This window comes from Lynx rufus, unplaced genomic scaffold, assembly GCF_022079265.1.
Source record: "Lynx rufus isolate CCGP_SWC_20201006 ecotype Redwood Valley unplaced genomic scaffold, mLynRuf1.p SCAF_2, whole genome shotgun sequence".
Taxonomy (NCBI): Eukaryota; Metazoa; Chordata; class Mammalia; order Carnivora; family Felidae; genus Lynx; species Lynx rufus.
This window is the reverse complement of record NW_025814834.1, coordinates 54,828,336-54,840,652: the sequence shown is the minus strand read 5'-3', so window position 1 is coordinate 54,840,652 and position 12,317 is coordinate 54,828,336. Positions and strand designations below refer to the sequence as shown.

Here is a 12,317-nt window from a genome sequence, read left to right as displayed (position 1 = left end):
CCTGTTTCCAAAAGAGATTGTATTCTGACATGCTGGGTGTTATGACTTCAACATAGGAATGTTGGGAAAGACAATTCAAGCCATAACAGTAGCCAAGGAAAAAGTGGAATAGTATCTTAAGGGTTGAGCAGCAGTGTTTTGTTTTTGATTTTGTGACACTAAAATGTAATTGAGAGAAGATGGGAATGGGTGACTGAAAAATGAGGTATTAAGAAGAGAGACTCAAACTGAAGAGATGGAAAAGGTAGGACCTAGAACAGTGGACAGAGGCTTAGATTTGGAAACGAGGGGATTTGGAAAAGAGGTGGAAATTTCAGACAAGGGCAGAGAAGAAAAGAGTCAAGCAATTTTACCTTTTGTGGCTGAGTGACTCTGAGGTTAAGCAAAGCCTGTCCGGGAGCTTTAAAAGAGGATAAAAGTTTGTACTGGTTATTATGGAGAACAGAGCAGGGAGTTAACAGATGATAAATAAAGGAATTCATGGGGCGCCTGGGTGGCTCGGTCAGTTAAGTGTCTGACTTCAGCTCAGCTCAGAGCCTGGAGCCTGCTTCGGATTCTGTGTCTCCCTCTCTCTCTCTCTCTGCCCTTTCCCACTTGTGTGCACGCACTCTCTCTGTCTCTCTCTCTCAAAAAACAAAACAAAAAAAAAAAACATTTAAAAATAAATAAATAAAGGGATTCATGAGGCTAACTGATAATAGGCCATTTCCTTTTAAATAGATCTAATCAGAAAATTCTGCAAATGTTTCATCTTCTTTCAGAAGTAGAAACAGAGAAAATGAGTGATTGAGTTTACTCACAAGTAGCGCTGGTGGCCCAGGCTGAAGACTATGAGGAGGGAAGCCAGGAAAAGGCAAAAGGAAAGGGAGTGTGGGGAGAGCAGGGTCAGATGATGCTCTGGAACCCAAGTGCGGCCACAGGACTGGGAAGCTGAGGTGAAGGCCTTTGGAATGATGAACATCACAGAGATCTAAGGCCTCAGTATTGAAAGTCTCCAAGTGGATGCTGAAGTGGAATAGAAAGGTTGTAGGGATTTAAGGGGTGAGTGTGTTAAGCCATAAGAAAATGCTTCTCTGGTGTCTGCTTTAAATCGACTCATTTTCGCTATTATGATTATGATAGCAGTATTACCTTGAGTTGTAATAATAGTTTAACTATACAAATCCATGTTTTGTGGAAATTTTATTTAAGGGCTAAATGAGGAAGAAGGTGGAGGAGGAAAGGAAGAGAAGGAGAAGAAGGAGGAAGAGGACAGGGAGGAGGAAGGTGGATGGTAGTAGGGGGTAGGAGGAGGGAAAGGAGGAGGGGGAAGGGAGGGGTTGGAAGAAAACGTATAAAGAATTATTGTAAAAGTCATAAGTAAAAAAAGAGGGAGAGGAAACTTTTTCTAAGCCTTTAAACTTAATGAGCTGGTGAAGATTCTGTAAACAAAATGACAGCAGGTAGTTTTAAACCTGGTGATCATGGAATACAATGTTCTTTATTTCCTTCCTTAACTCACCTCTTTCTTAGATGGGCATAAACATTTCTGAGGGACTTTCTAAATCAAATTTCCCCTAGAAATGAAAGCATATGGTTCACTAAGCTTTAAATTAACCCACAAGTTAAGGCTTCAGTAAGTTTACCAATGTGAAAAAGCCCATCATATTGTAGATTTTCCCAATGCTTACAGGCAAATGCAGTACTATTTATACTTATTTTGCCTGTTAGTAATGAAATTGTTTCTAATTTATGTTCTGTAAAAAGTGACATCTGCTTTTAATTGGGAAGTTCATTAAAAAATCAGACAAGTAAAACAAATTATTCACTAAAATGAAGACAGAGGAATTGAAATGCACTAATGCAGGTGCCTTACTGTTTGGGGACTCACTTAATTTCTGCCTTGAGACATTTCAGATCCAGACCCCACTTTATTTTTTCCATTACATAAAACATTATAAAAGAAACAAACTCTGCTTCATTTTATACATTTTCCTTATAATCACCGGAGATGATGTAAGCTGACTCGCTGCAGCAGTATGTTTTATAGTGGTTTTACCATTTTCTCACAGACCTTCAGTGAAAGAATTTGGGGATGTAATGAAAGTTTAAATAGAATAGTCAGCTTCTTTATACAGGTTAATACGTGCCACAATGAGAAGAAAATGATGTATGATATAGGTATATGGTTTAATAACATGTAATCATTAAAATATTTAAAATATGCATTTCAATGGAGAAATGCTTATGATTATAATGCTAATTGGAAAACTCACAGTGCATACATACACAATTTTGTATATAAAAACAATACATACACAATTTTGTATATAAAAACATATAGTATATTATACTCACATACCCAGTTTGGGGATATTCAATTTTATGTATATTTTCTATTTCCTTCCCATTCCCATCCACATCCACACAGTGTGGTTTCACATTTCTTTAGTTTTATGTATATTCTAATTTTTCTAAAATGAAAATGTATTATGTAATCAGAAAAATAAAACAATAAACATAATATTTTTAAAGAGCCGCTTCCTTGTAGTGGCTCTACTGATGATAATTATGCATTTAAATTATTCAAATAAGCTTGCAAGAGATTCTGCTTTACTTTCTTATCTTATAGTTATAAATATTTTGTAACTTTAAACTTGGCTTTTTCCTCTAAATACAGTTTATGTGGGACTTAAGGACTGGTATTTTTCAAGATCTCCAAATAATACTTTTTGAAGGAACTTGAGGCTAAGATCACAAATTCAATTTATGAAATCACTCAGCAACAACTGGAAAATATTTTCAATGACTTGGAAAATCGGATTAGATGATGAATCATGGAAGATGGTTTTAATCTTTTTTTTATTTTTAAAAAAAATTTTTTTTTTTCAACGTTTATTTATTTTTTTGGGGGGACAGAGAGAGACAGAGCATGAATGGGGGAGGGGCAGAGAGAGAGGGAGACACAGAATCGGAAACAGGCTCCAGGCTCTGAGCCATCAGCCCAGAGCCTGACGCGGGGCTCGAACTCACGGACCGCGAGATCGTGACCTGGCTGAAGTCGGATGCTTAACCGACTGCGCCACCCAGGCGCCCCAAAGAAGATGGTTTTAATCTTGAACTGAGGAATGTGAATTCTACTATATGAAAACATTGAAGATGATATTTCTATACATGTCAGAATACCAAAGATCATTGTTAGCCAAGGACTTCATAAACAACATATAGTCATCTGGAAAATTAAGGAGAATATGGACATACAGGAAATAAATGGGAAAACCTCTAAGTCAGTGCCTCTTAAACTTTAGTGTCAATTCAAATCCTCTGGGGAAATTTGTTAAAATGCAGATTCTGACCCAGAAGGTTTAGTGGTTAGAGTCTGAGATTCTGTATTTCTAAGACTTTCAGATGCTGCTGCTGTCTGTGGGCCACATGTTGAACAACAAGGCTATAAGTCTCTTTTAAGCCTTCAAGATGGGGATTGGAGTGCCTGAATGGCTCAGTCAGTTAAGCATCAGACTCTGGGTTTCAGCTCAGGTCATGATCTCACAGTCTGTGGGATTAAGGCCCACATCAGGCTCTGCATTTACAGCATGGAGCCTGTTGGGGATTGTCTTTCTCTCTCTCTCTCTCTCTCAAAATAAATAAATATATTAAAAAAAAAAACAAACAAGGCATGATATCCTCAATCTCAAAAGACATTACACTCCACCTAAAGTTGTTCTCATCAAAATTGAAACACTTTCTAAGTGACTTTCCTGTCTTCAGTATCACTCCCTCTCATTCTGATTATTCACAGTTTCCAAGGTAATCTTCAAAAATGCAAATCAGTTTCACCACTACTATACTTGGATGGTACCTCATTGCCCATCATGTCTCTAACCCAAATGCTTACAGGGGCTGGGCACATAATGTGAATGAGGTAAAACAAAGGTGGGAGGGGAGGTAGTAATGAGGAACGGTAGGGACTGTGGCAAACTGGAGTGCATATGCCTTCTCTAAAGGAAATAGCTATTACAGGGCTCCAGCCAAGTGTTGTTATGTCTATATGAAAAGGTGAGCCTGATATTACCATATCTCCCAGTTTTTTTAGAAGGAGAAATCTGGATTGCGTTTTTCATAAAAACATAACCGTTTTAAGATTGACAAAATTAATTAATTTGATGACCCAAACTACCTAGAATCTCTGAGCACGAGGTTCAGATCTCAGTAGTTTTTCAAAGCCCAGGTGTTTCTAGTATGCATGAACTACAAAGGGTCTGAACTAAACCAAGCTTTGAAGAAACAGAAGAGGATTAATAGCCTACCACAGTGGTATGAGAATTACTTTAAACTGAAAACATCTAAACAATCTGCAGTCACAGAAAGAAGTATTACCTAAACTTAAGCAAAGTCTCCTGAAAATATCACTACCATTGACTCTCTTCCCAGAGAATTTCCTAATTGAAAGAAGACTGACTCTTAGTACCAGGAAGTATAAATTCAGCTGCCATAAACTCTCCCACTGGGAAACTTCCAGCCAGGAAGAATACAAACTGCCCATTTCATTTACATCAAAAAGCCCAACCAACAGAACCTTCCATACCCTTCCACTGGGGCCCTCAGCCCCCACCCCCTTTTTGTTAAATTGATATACATAAACCTGAACTTCTGGCTATTCCACAAATTTTCCATTACTGTGATCTCCCATGCATATATGAAAATAAACCTTGTCTTTACTCCTGTTAATCTATTGTCAATTAATTTGTAGGCACCAATCACTGCACACAAATTGGAAAAGTTTTCCTCCCAATAGAAGTTCAAGTTCATTCCTGAAGGCAGTTCTTATATGAACATTATTTCTGATGTATAGGCGAAGGAATGATTATACCTCCTCAAAAGAGATAATAAGGAAGTATTTATTTATATACTATGTTAACACATCCTAAAAACAACTGTGAGCTCCAAAGTTTGAATTCAAGCCTTGGGGAATCAAATTCATATATGAGAAAATCTAGGAGTATGTAAGGCTCTTAACCAAAAGGTGGTTTATAATCATCAATGTCTGCTATTTCTTTATCTGCGACATATGTAAAAGGAAAATATCTTTCTTATTTGGTAAACAAAGTATAATGATTTAATACAATTTACTCATAGTCAAAGATTATAATAAAAATTCCTTTTGTTCAATTATTTCAACACATTCTGAATAAGGTATCATATTTATTAAGAGATAGGAAGTTTTCCAAATTCCTATTTGAATATATTCCAGTGAGAAATGATAGAGGCATTTTCAAAATTTATTTAGAAAGAACTTACTGTGTAGACTAACAAGCAATACAGAACAGCTTCCTGCTGTTCAATTTAGCTGTGGGGAGCAGAAACACCTACTTTCCCTGTGTTACCAGATTATTTATGAGTTTCACTAATAAATCCCCAGCTTGAGGCCTTATTTATACCTTAAACCTCCTTTGAAAGAAACATTCCCCCTTCCTTTCCTCATACCCATACCCAAACAAAACTCCAAAATATAATATGCCGGTTCATGCTTAAGGTCATATAAAATTGGAATCCTTCCCTAAGAACAAGGAATGAGATGGTTGAAAAAGGACACATGAAAACTATTTGAACACTTACACCATTCATGGGGAAAGACAAACATTTTTGAGCCACTACTAAAATGTGGGTGCTTTCACAAATATTTTTTTAATATGAAATTTATTGTCAAATTGGTTTCCATACAACACCCAGTGCTTATCCCAACAGGTGCCTTCTTCAATACCCATCACCCACCCTTCCCTCCCTCCCATCCCCCATCAACTCTCAGTTTGTTCTCAGTTTTTAAGAGTCTCTTAAGCTTTGGCTCCCTCCTTATCTTTTTTTTTTCTTCTTCCCCTTCCCACAAATATTTTCTAATTGAGTTTTCACACCTCCTCATTATAGGTGAGGAAGGTAAGGCTAAAAGACATCAAATGCCCCCAAAGTTACACAGCAAGTGACAGCAGAGATTTGAGCCATTTTTAAAATTGGACATAACCCATTATAACATTATAATCTATTTTTTAGAAAACTTGTTCATCCAGGTAGGAAGAGGGTCAGTCAGTCCAAGGTAGCTAAGGAAAGTATCTAACCCGCAAATGTTGGTAGGTCCTTGCAGAACACTTAACACCGTAAATAAGACTAATTACACAGGGCCCTGAGTTTAGAAGAGCCCCATGCTTGGTTTAATGCTCTGCTGTTGCTGTATTGAAATCTCAGCAATTTATTAAGAAAGGCCTCTACATTTTCACTTTACGATGGGCCCTACATATTCTGTAGTTGGTCCTTTTTCTAAAGGCCAACAAAGTGAGAAGAAAGTTTACAGATATGAGAACTTTCCATGAGGAACCAAAAGGTGGTTGGGTCCCAGTGTCAGGAGCATATGTCTTAAAATAGAATAAAGTTAGACACCCTGGCAGGAGATATGCCAGGGGACAACTTTCTGGGTTTGACGCTTTCTTTCTGCACCTACTTGGTCAGTGCTTGTCAATGTACCATTTTTGGGACAGAAAATAGTGGCTCCAGTCCAGTTCCCTCAATACAAGAGGGAAGAAATGACATCAAGATGACACTGGAATCTGACCAGGTAGATGGTTACTATATGAGAGATAATCAAACTGATCTGTTTCTTAGTGAGCCCTCTCTAATTCTCACTAAGTGAAAGGGATAGAACTTAACCCCGGGAAATGGGTCTTGAAACAAAGCAGGATTGAAAGTCCAATCAGTGGGAGGTCCTTCAAGGGGTCCCCTTCTTTGTATGTGTCTGGGGTAGAGGGGAAAACCAGGAATGGTTGAACCCTAATTGAAACAACAGAAGCTCTCTGCACTCAAGGGCACCCAGCCCCTTCCCCCCACCCCAACTCATCTAGAAGGGGTCAAGTTAGACCACTAGCTTTCACTGCCTTACCAGTTAGACCACTAGGTTAGACCACTAGCCTTCCATGCCTTACCAGTCAAAAACTGCTGATATCCCAAGGGAATATTAACTAGAGAAAAATAACATCTGATGAGCACACACAACACACTGAAATACCTGAATCAGAGGAAGTAGAATTAAGGCCCTGGGCAGATCAAACATTTAATATATGAATAAAGTATATCTTAAGATATAAAGAAGAACATTAGATAAATGAAGCAGGACAAAACAATTACAAAGATGAATCAGTGTGAGGCAACGGCATGAAAAACGGAATCGCTGAAGTGAAGAACTTGGCAACAGGGCTGAATAACAGAAGAAGTTCAGTAAAAGCACCCATGAGCTAGAAGGTCAGGCATTAAGAAGGGATAAAGAAATAGGAGCCAATTAAAGTTGTGAAAGATAGAAGTAGAACATTACTATCTATATGAAAGAACTTGTCAAAGTCCTGTAAGAACTGAGGTTATAGGTCAACAAATACTTTCTCCAGACTGTGAGATTTTCCTCAGGGCTGTGAGGAACCATGTATTACAGGGAATATAACTCCAAGTATGTCTAAATTTTGTGAATAAACCACTTTTGTTTGTTTTAAAGGAGGCGACAATTCTGTGCAATTCAGGTCATCTCTTCGGCTTAGCATTTAGGGATTTTGATAGAATTTTCACTGAAAAACACTTAAGAGTTTGACACCCAGAGAATAAACTGCTGTTTAGCCTTAACAACAACAAAAAATAATAATAATTTCCTAAATAGATAAACCAATTGCGGAAAAACTTTAAAGAACTTTAAAAAATCATCCCCCGTAACAGTCTTCTGTAATTGAATCTTTTATCGATCAGGCAAATATTCAGACCAAACACATGGGATACCTATGTATACTGCAGTGTTCAGAGAGAAGCCATAAATAAACAAACAAAAGCATCATGATCTCTCTGAGACTTCAGTCCAGATAAATGCAGTCTACTGCTTCCCCTGCCTGTCCCCCCTCCCCATGCCTGCTGCCAATCCCACCCTTCCAAACATGTAAATATTTATTTGTTTTGTCTTCCTTAGTTTCAACCCTTATCTAGTAGTGCTCGCCCATTGTTTTCCAGAGTTTCAAGACTTGCTGTAATCTATAGCTATCAACCACCCAAGATATTAATAATAGAAAGTTCTCTAAGTCTTGATACTGATTAAAGTTTTCACTGTTCCCACTCAATCTACTACAAATGAACTTTTGTTTCCTTACAGATTAAAATGGGGCACGTGTAAAGAACTTTGGAAAGTATTTATAGACCCCACACATACAAATGAATCAATTTCCAAATAACAAGACGCCAGGGGGAGAGGAGCCCCTCTACACAGCCGGCCACTCTGCTCATCTTGCTTTCAGTATCTCATGATTCCATTTTGCACATTCCACATACCTACAAGTGGTTGACTGGCCAGTAGCCATTACTTTTTTACAAAAAGAAGAAATGTGAAACAAGTCAAGGAAATGGGGAAATATAACTGGGAACAGCAAGAAACTATACCCGGAAATCATAAAAGTGATAGCACAATGAGACTTCAGTGTAGGGAAAAGATTTTTTTAGAAAGCTAGAAGAATGTAGTTTGAGAGTTTGGTCCTTGGAGCTAGACAAAACCTGGAATCAAATTTCAGCTCTGCCACTGACAAGATACATTACATTGGTCAAGTTACTTTGCATCTCCAAGCCTCTGTTTTTTGTTTGTTTTGATCTCTAAAACAATACCTACCCCTTACGGGTTTGTGATCATTTATATAACGCATCTCTTAAATACAGTGTCTGATACATACTAACTATTCAAAAGAAGATAGTTATTATTGTTGTAGAGGCTGTTTTGTTGGTTACTATTCTAGAAGCCCAGTCAGTAGGCAGTGGTATTAGCTAATGCTATCAGAATCTTTTCTGTGTAAATAGTGATTACTCAGAGAGAGTTTTGGTATTTCTCTATATTACCTACAGAAGTGTATTCAAAAGAAGTCTATGCATTTTTAAATTATTTTTTAATGTGTCTCTTACCTTTGCTTTTATTATCAATTCCTCATGCTTACAGATTAGTTCCTCATTATCTGAAAGTGATGAGCCCAGACTTTGTTCCTGCAAATCTTTTATGGTTTTCTGAAACCAACAAGTAACCTAGGTAAGAAGCAACAAAGAGAAACCAAATTTCAAGTGATTAGAAAAGGCAAGTAGAAATTCAGAAGTATTTTCTTAATTTTTCAAAACTTAAGCTATTTCAGTCTCTTTTTACATAAGCTCATTTCACATGTTAAATTCATATGATTGGGTTTTTATTTTTTCTTCATTTCAATCTCTACATAAGAGAAAAAAATAGGGCAATTCCTGAAAAGCATGAAAATGATATATCAGTTCAGTAGATTACACGGAATAAAGAAAATAATTCAAAAATCTGCTAACAACAAAATAGGTTCCTGCAGTCTATAAATCATGCATTCTTTTAGGATATAAATCTTTTCTGGATAAGAATATGAATGTGAGTATAGTTATTACATAAACTCACATGAAGCTATTAAACAGCATATGTAGAATTATATTTCCACTCTAAAAAGACAATGCAAAAATACTTAGTTTGTTGCAATTGCTGAAAATCTGTATTCAGAAAATGGAGTTTTTAAAATTCTGTTGATATAGTAAATAGCTAAGGGCATGACTCACATTCATTTAGACTTGATTTATAATACATGCTTTACACAGGGTTGAAACAACAAATAGCAAAAGACTTGAAAGAAGCTGCACATTTTTAAATGGTGACATAAGTGGACATAGGACTGCTGACATGGAGACCCTAGATGCAGATTCCTTATTCCAGTTAAATCAAAGAGGATTTCACTCTCAAATCCTACGCAGTATTATCTTCATGATCACATCACAGCTACTGATCCCTAAGAGCCCACACACAACATGCTAGACAGTTTGCTACTTGCTTTTTGGGCCTCATTTCTATTTCTCTCCACAACTCTCTAACAAGTACGATATCATCACTGTAGTGGTGAGGAGAGGTGAAGCAGCTTACCCAGGGCCATACAGTAAGAGGCAGAACCAGGATTTGCCTGCAAACCTACATTAATCCAAAGTTCATTCTCTTTCCACTGTGCCCTGCTGCCATCTTAGATCACCTAAAGTCTTACAGACCTGGTCATTAGGGAGAATTACTTCAAACCTGAAAAATGAATCCTGGCACCCCATTCAGAATGGTGGGCAGTGCTCAAACATTATACTATGCCTTTTTACAGACTAGGTTTTCTTGTCTGCAACAGCCTCAGGATTTCTCTGAACTCCTATAACATGGAGAAATGCATGAACCAGGTGGTCAAAGAGAAAGCTAGGTTAGTCCTGAAGCTCTCCACATAATAAATGTACCCCCTACACACACACACACACACACACACACACACACACACACTACACAAAAATCAAGTTAGGAGTTACCTAGAATAGAACATTCCATTATCAATACAGGGCTGATATCACAAAGCTGGTTATGAGATAAAATGGTTTATACCAACACTTAGCATTTTTCAGCATGGAATAAGCAGTACAACTGGGGGCAAGAGGGTTTCTCCAGCTTTCCACTAACTGGAAATCTTTGCTAACTGGCATTTTAAGATAACAACCGTGCAATTAAAAAGTAATAGTAACCCTACAGCAATTTTCATGTGAAGTGCACCTCATTTTTTTCAGAATATTTGGTAAGCTGTGGATAATGTGCACATTAGATAACCTCCATATCTACATATTGTATTAGTGTATTTACAATTATTTGAAGATAATCTGTATTTCTATTAACCCAATTAGAACTAGATGATATGTACAGTATGCATATTAGAGCCCACAGAGAGTATTTTATCAAGAGCTATACAATTTATTCATTAATGGGGCACCTACGTGGCTCAGTCAGTTGAGCATCTGGCTTCCACTCAGGTCATGATCTCGCGGTCCGTGAGTTTGAGCCCCGCATCGGGCTCGGTGCCAAAAGCTCAGAGCCTGGAGCCTGCTTCACATTCTGTGTCTCCCTCTCTCTCTCTGCCCCTTCCCTACTTGCATGTGTGCTCGCTCGCTCGCTCTCTCTCTCTCCCTCAAAAATAAATAAACATTAAATTTTTAAAAATTTATTCATTAATTTATTTTTATTAAAATAATTTCTCACAAAAGATGCAGTAAGCCCATATAAATACACAACTAGAGGAATGATTTAAAGGCTTCATCAAAGAAAAATGGATCATGAATATAACTAACTTAAAGAGAGCATTTATCTTATTAAATACTGGAAGTGAATTTTATTTATTCTTAGCCAACGTGGGAGGAACTCAGAAATTTCAAGAATGCTTTAATAGGGAAAGTTAATATAGAATCTGAGTGAATAAAAAATAGGTACAAACAGGTGTTTGCTAATCTCTAAAAACAGGTGAGAACCCTGAACTCTCAGATAATCCTACTCAATTTTGTGAGTCAAAGTCTTGTCATCTAGCACATGCCATCAGTGATGAAAGGAAGGAGTGAGTTGTTTTGATTTTTAAAAGGTATCTACTGACCTCATCCCCTAGATTTGGCAAATACTATTTCAACACCCAAAGGATACTATTCCTGTATGGCAATACTATTCCCTATAGGCGAATGCAGTTTAAGATCTAAGTTGGTATTCTGTGCATTCTGATCACATACCTTCCTGATAAAGCATGCTGACTCTCTAGATCTACACATTTTTACTACCAAATGCACCCTGGGAAGAAACATAAAAACAAGTTGGTATAAAACTCAGAAGTAGTTCATCGTAGGGGTGTTACATCTCATCATGAGGCATCACACACATGAGCAGCCTCTTAGATCAGATTTACTGTGCGGTGCTGTGGGATGCACACGGAATAGGCTCTCAGAGTCCTTCTGATGTAAAATCAGGACACCTAAATTACTGAGAGTATGTCAACCATAATACTCTGCCACCTAATAAATCAGTCATTGCATCTCACAAGTAGCTAGTGCAGACAGCTGCATAGATATTCCAAGAGCACTTTTTATAAGCGTTTAAATTATATCAGCTGCTGTCCAAAAGCCTGAGTGAGAAGTACAGTAAATGATGCATCAGAACATTCTGTAGAACATGGTCCTTGCAAGAGGATGAAAACATGAGCCAAGAGTTCAGGGGATATAGATAGGAAGGAAGAAATAAACTGTTCAGAGTATGCAGTGGAAATCAGTTCTGGGCAGTGATGGATTAAGGGAGAAATGGCAACATTTTTCCTCTCTCTTCTCAGTTCCTACCTTCCAGCTTAATCTCAGTAATGTGTTCATGATCATCCTACCAGTTTTATATGACATTCTAGGTACTCAGTGCCCAGTGGAGGTAAAACTAACATAGAGAAGTAGAGATCTTTTTT

The 12,317-nt window shown here is 37.5% G+C and overlaps 1 protein-coding gene across 1 annotated transcript in view; it reads right to left on the bottom strand.

Annotated features, from left to right (window-relative positions):
- Window positions 1–12,317, bottom strand: part of CCDC141 (coiled-coil domain containing 141) — a 205,516-nt gene that overhangs the window by 115,716 nt on the left and 77,483 nt on the right. The window contains exon 6 of the mRNA XM_047085862.1: window positions 8,941–9,057. Within this exon, the coding sequence (XP_046941818.1) occupies window positions 8,941–9,057 (117 nt within the window). The remainder of the gene's footprint in view (window positions 1–8,940; window positions 9,058–12,317) is intronic.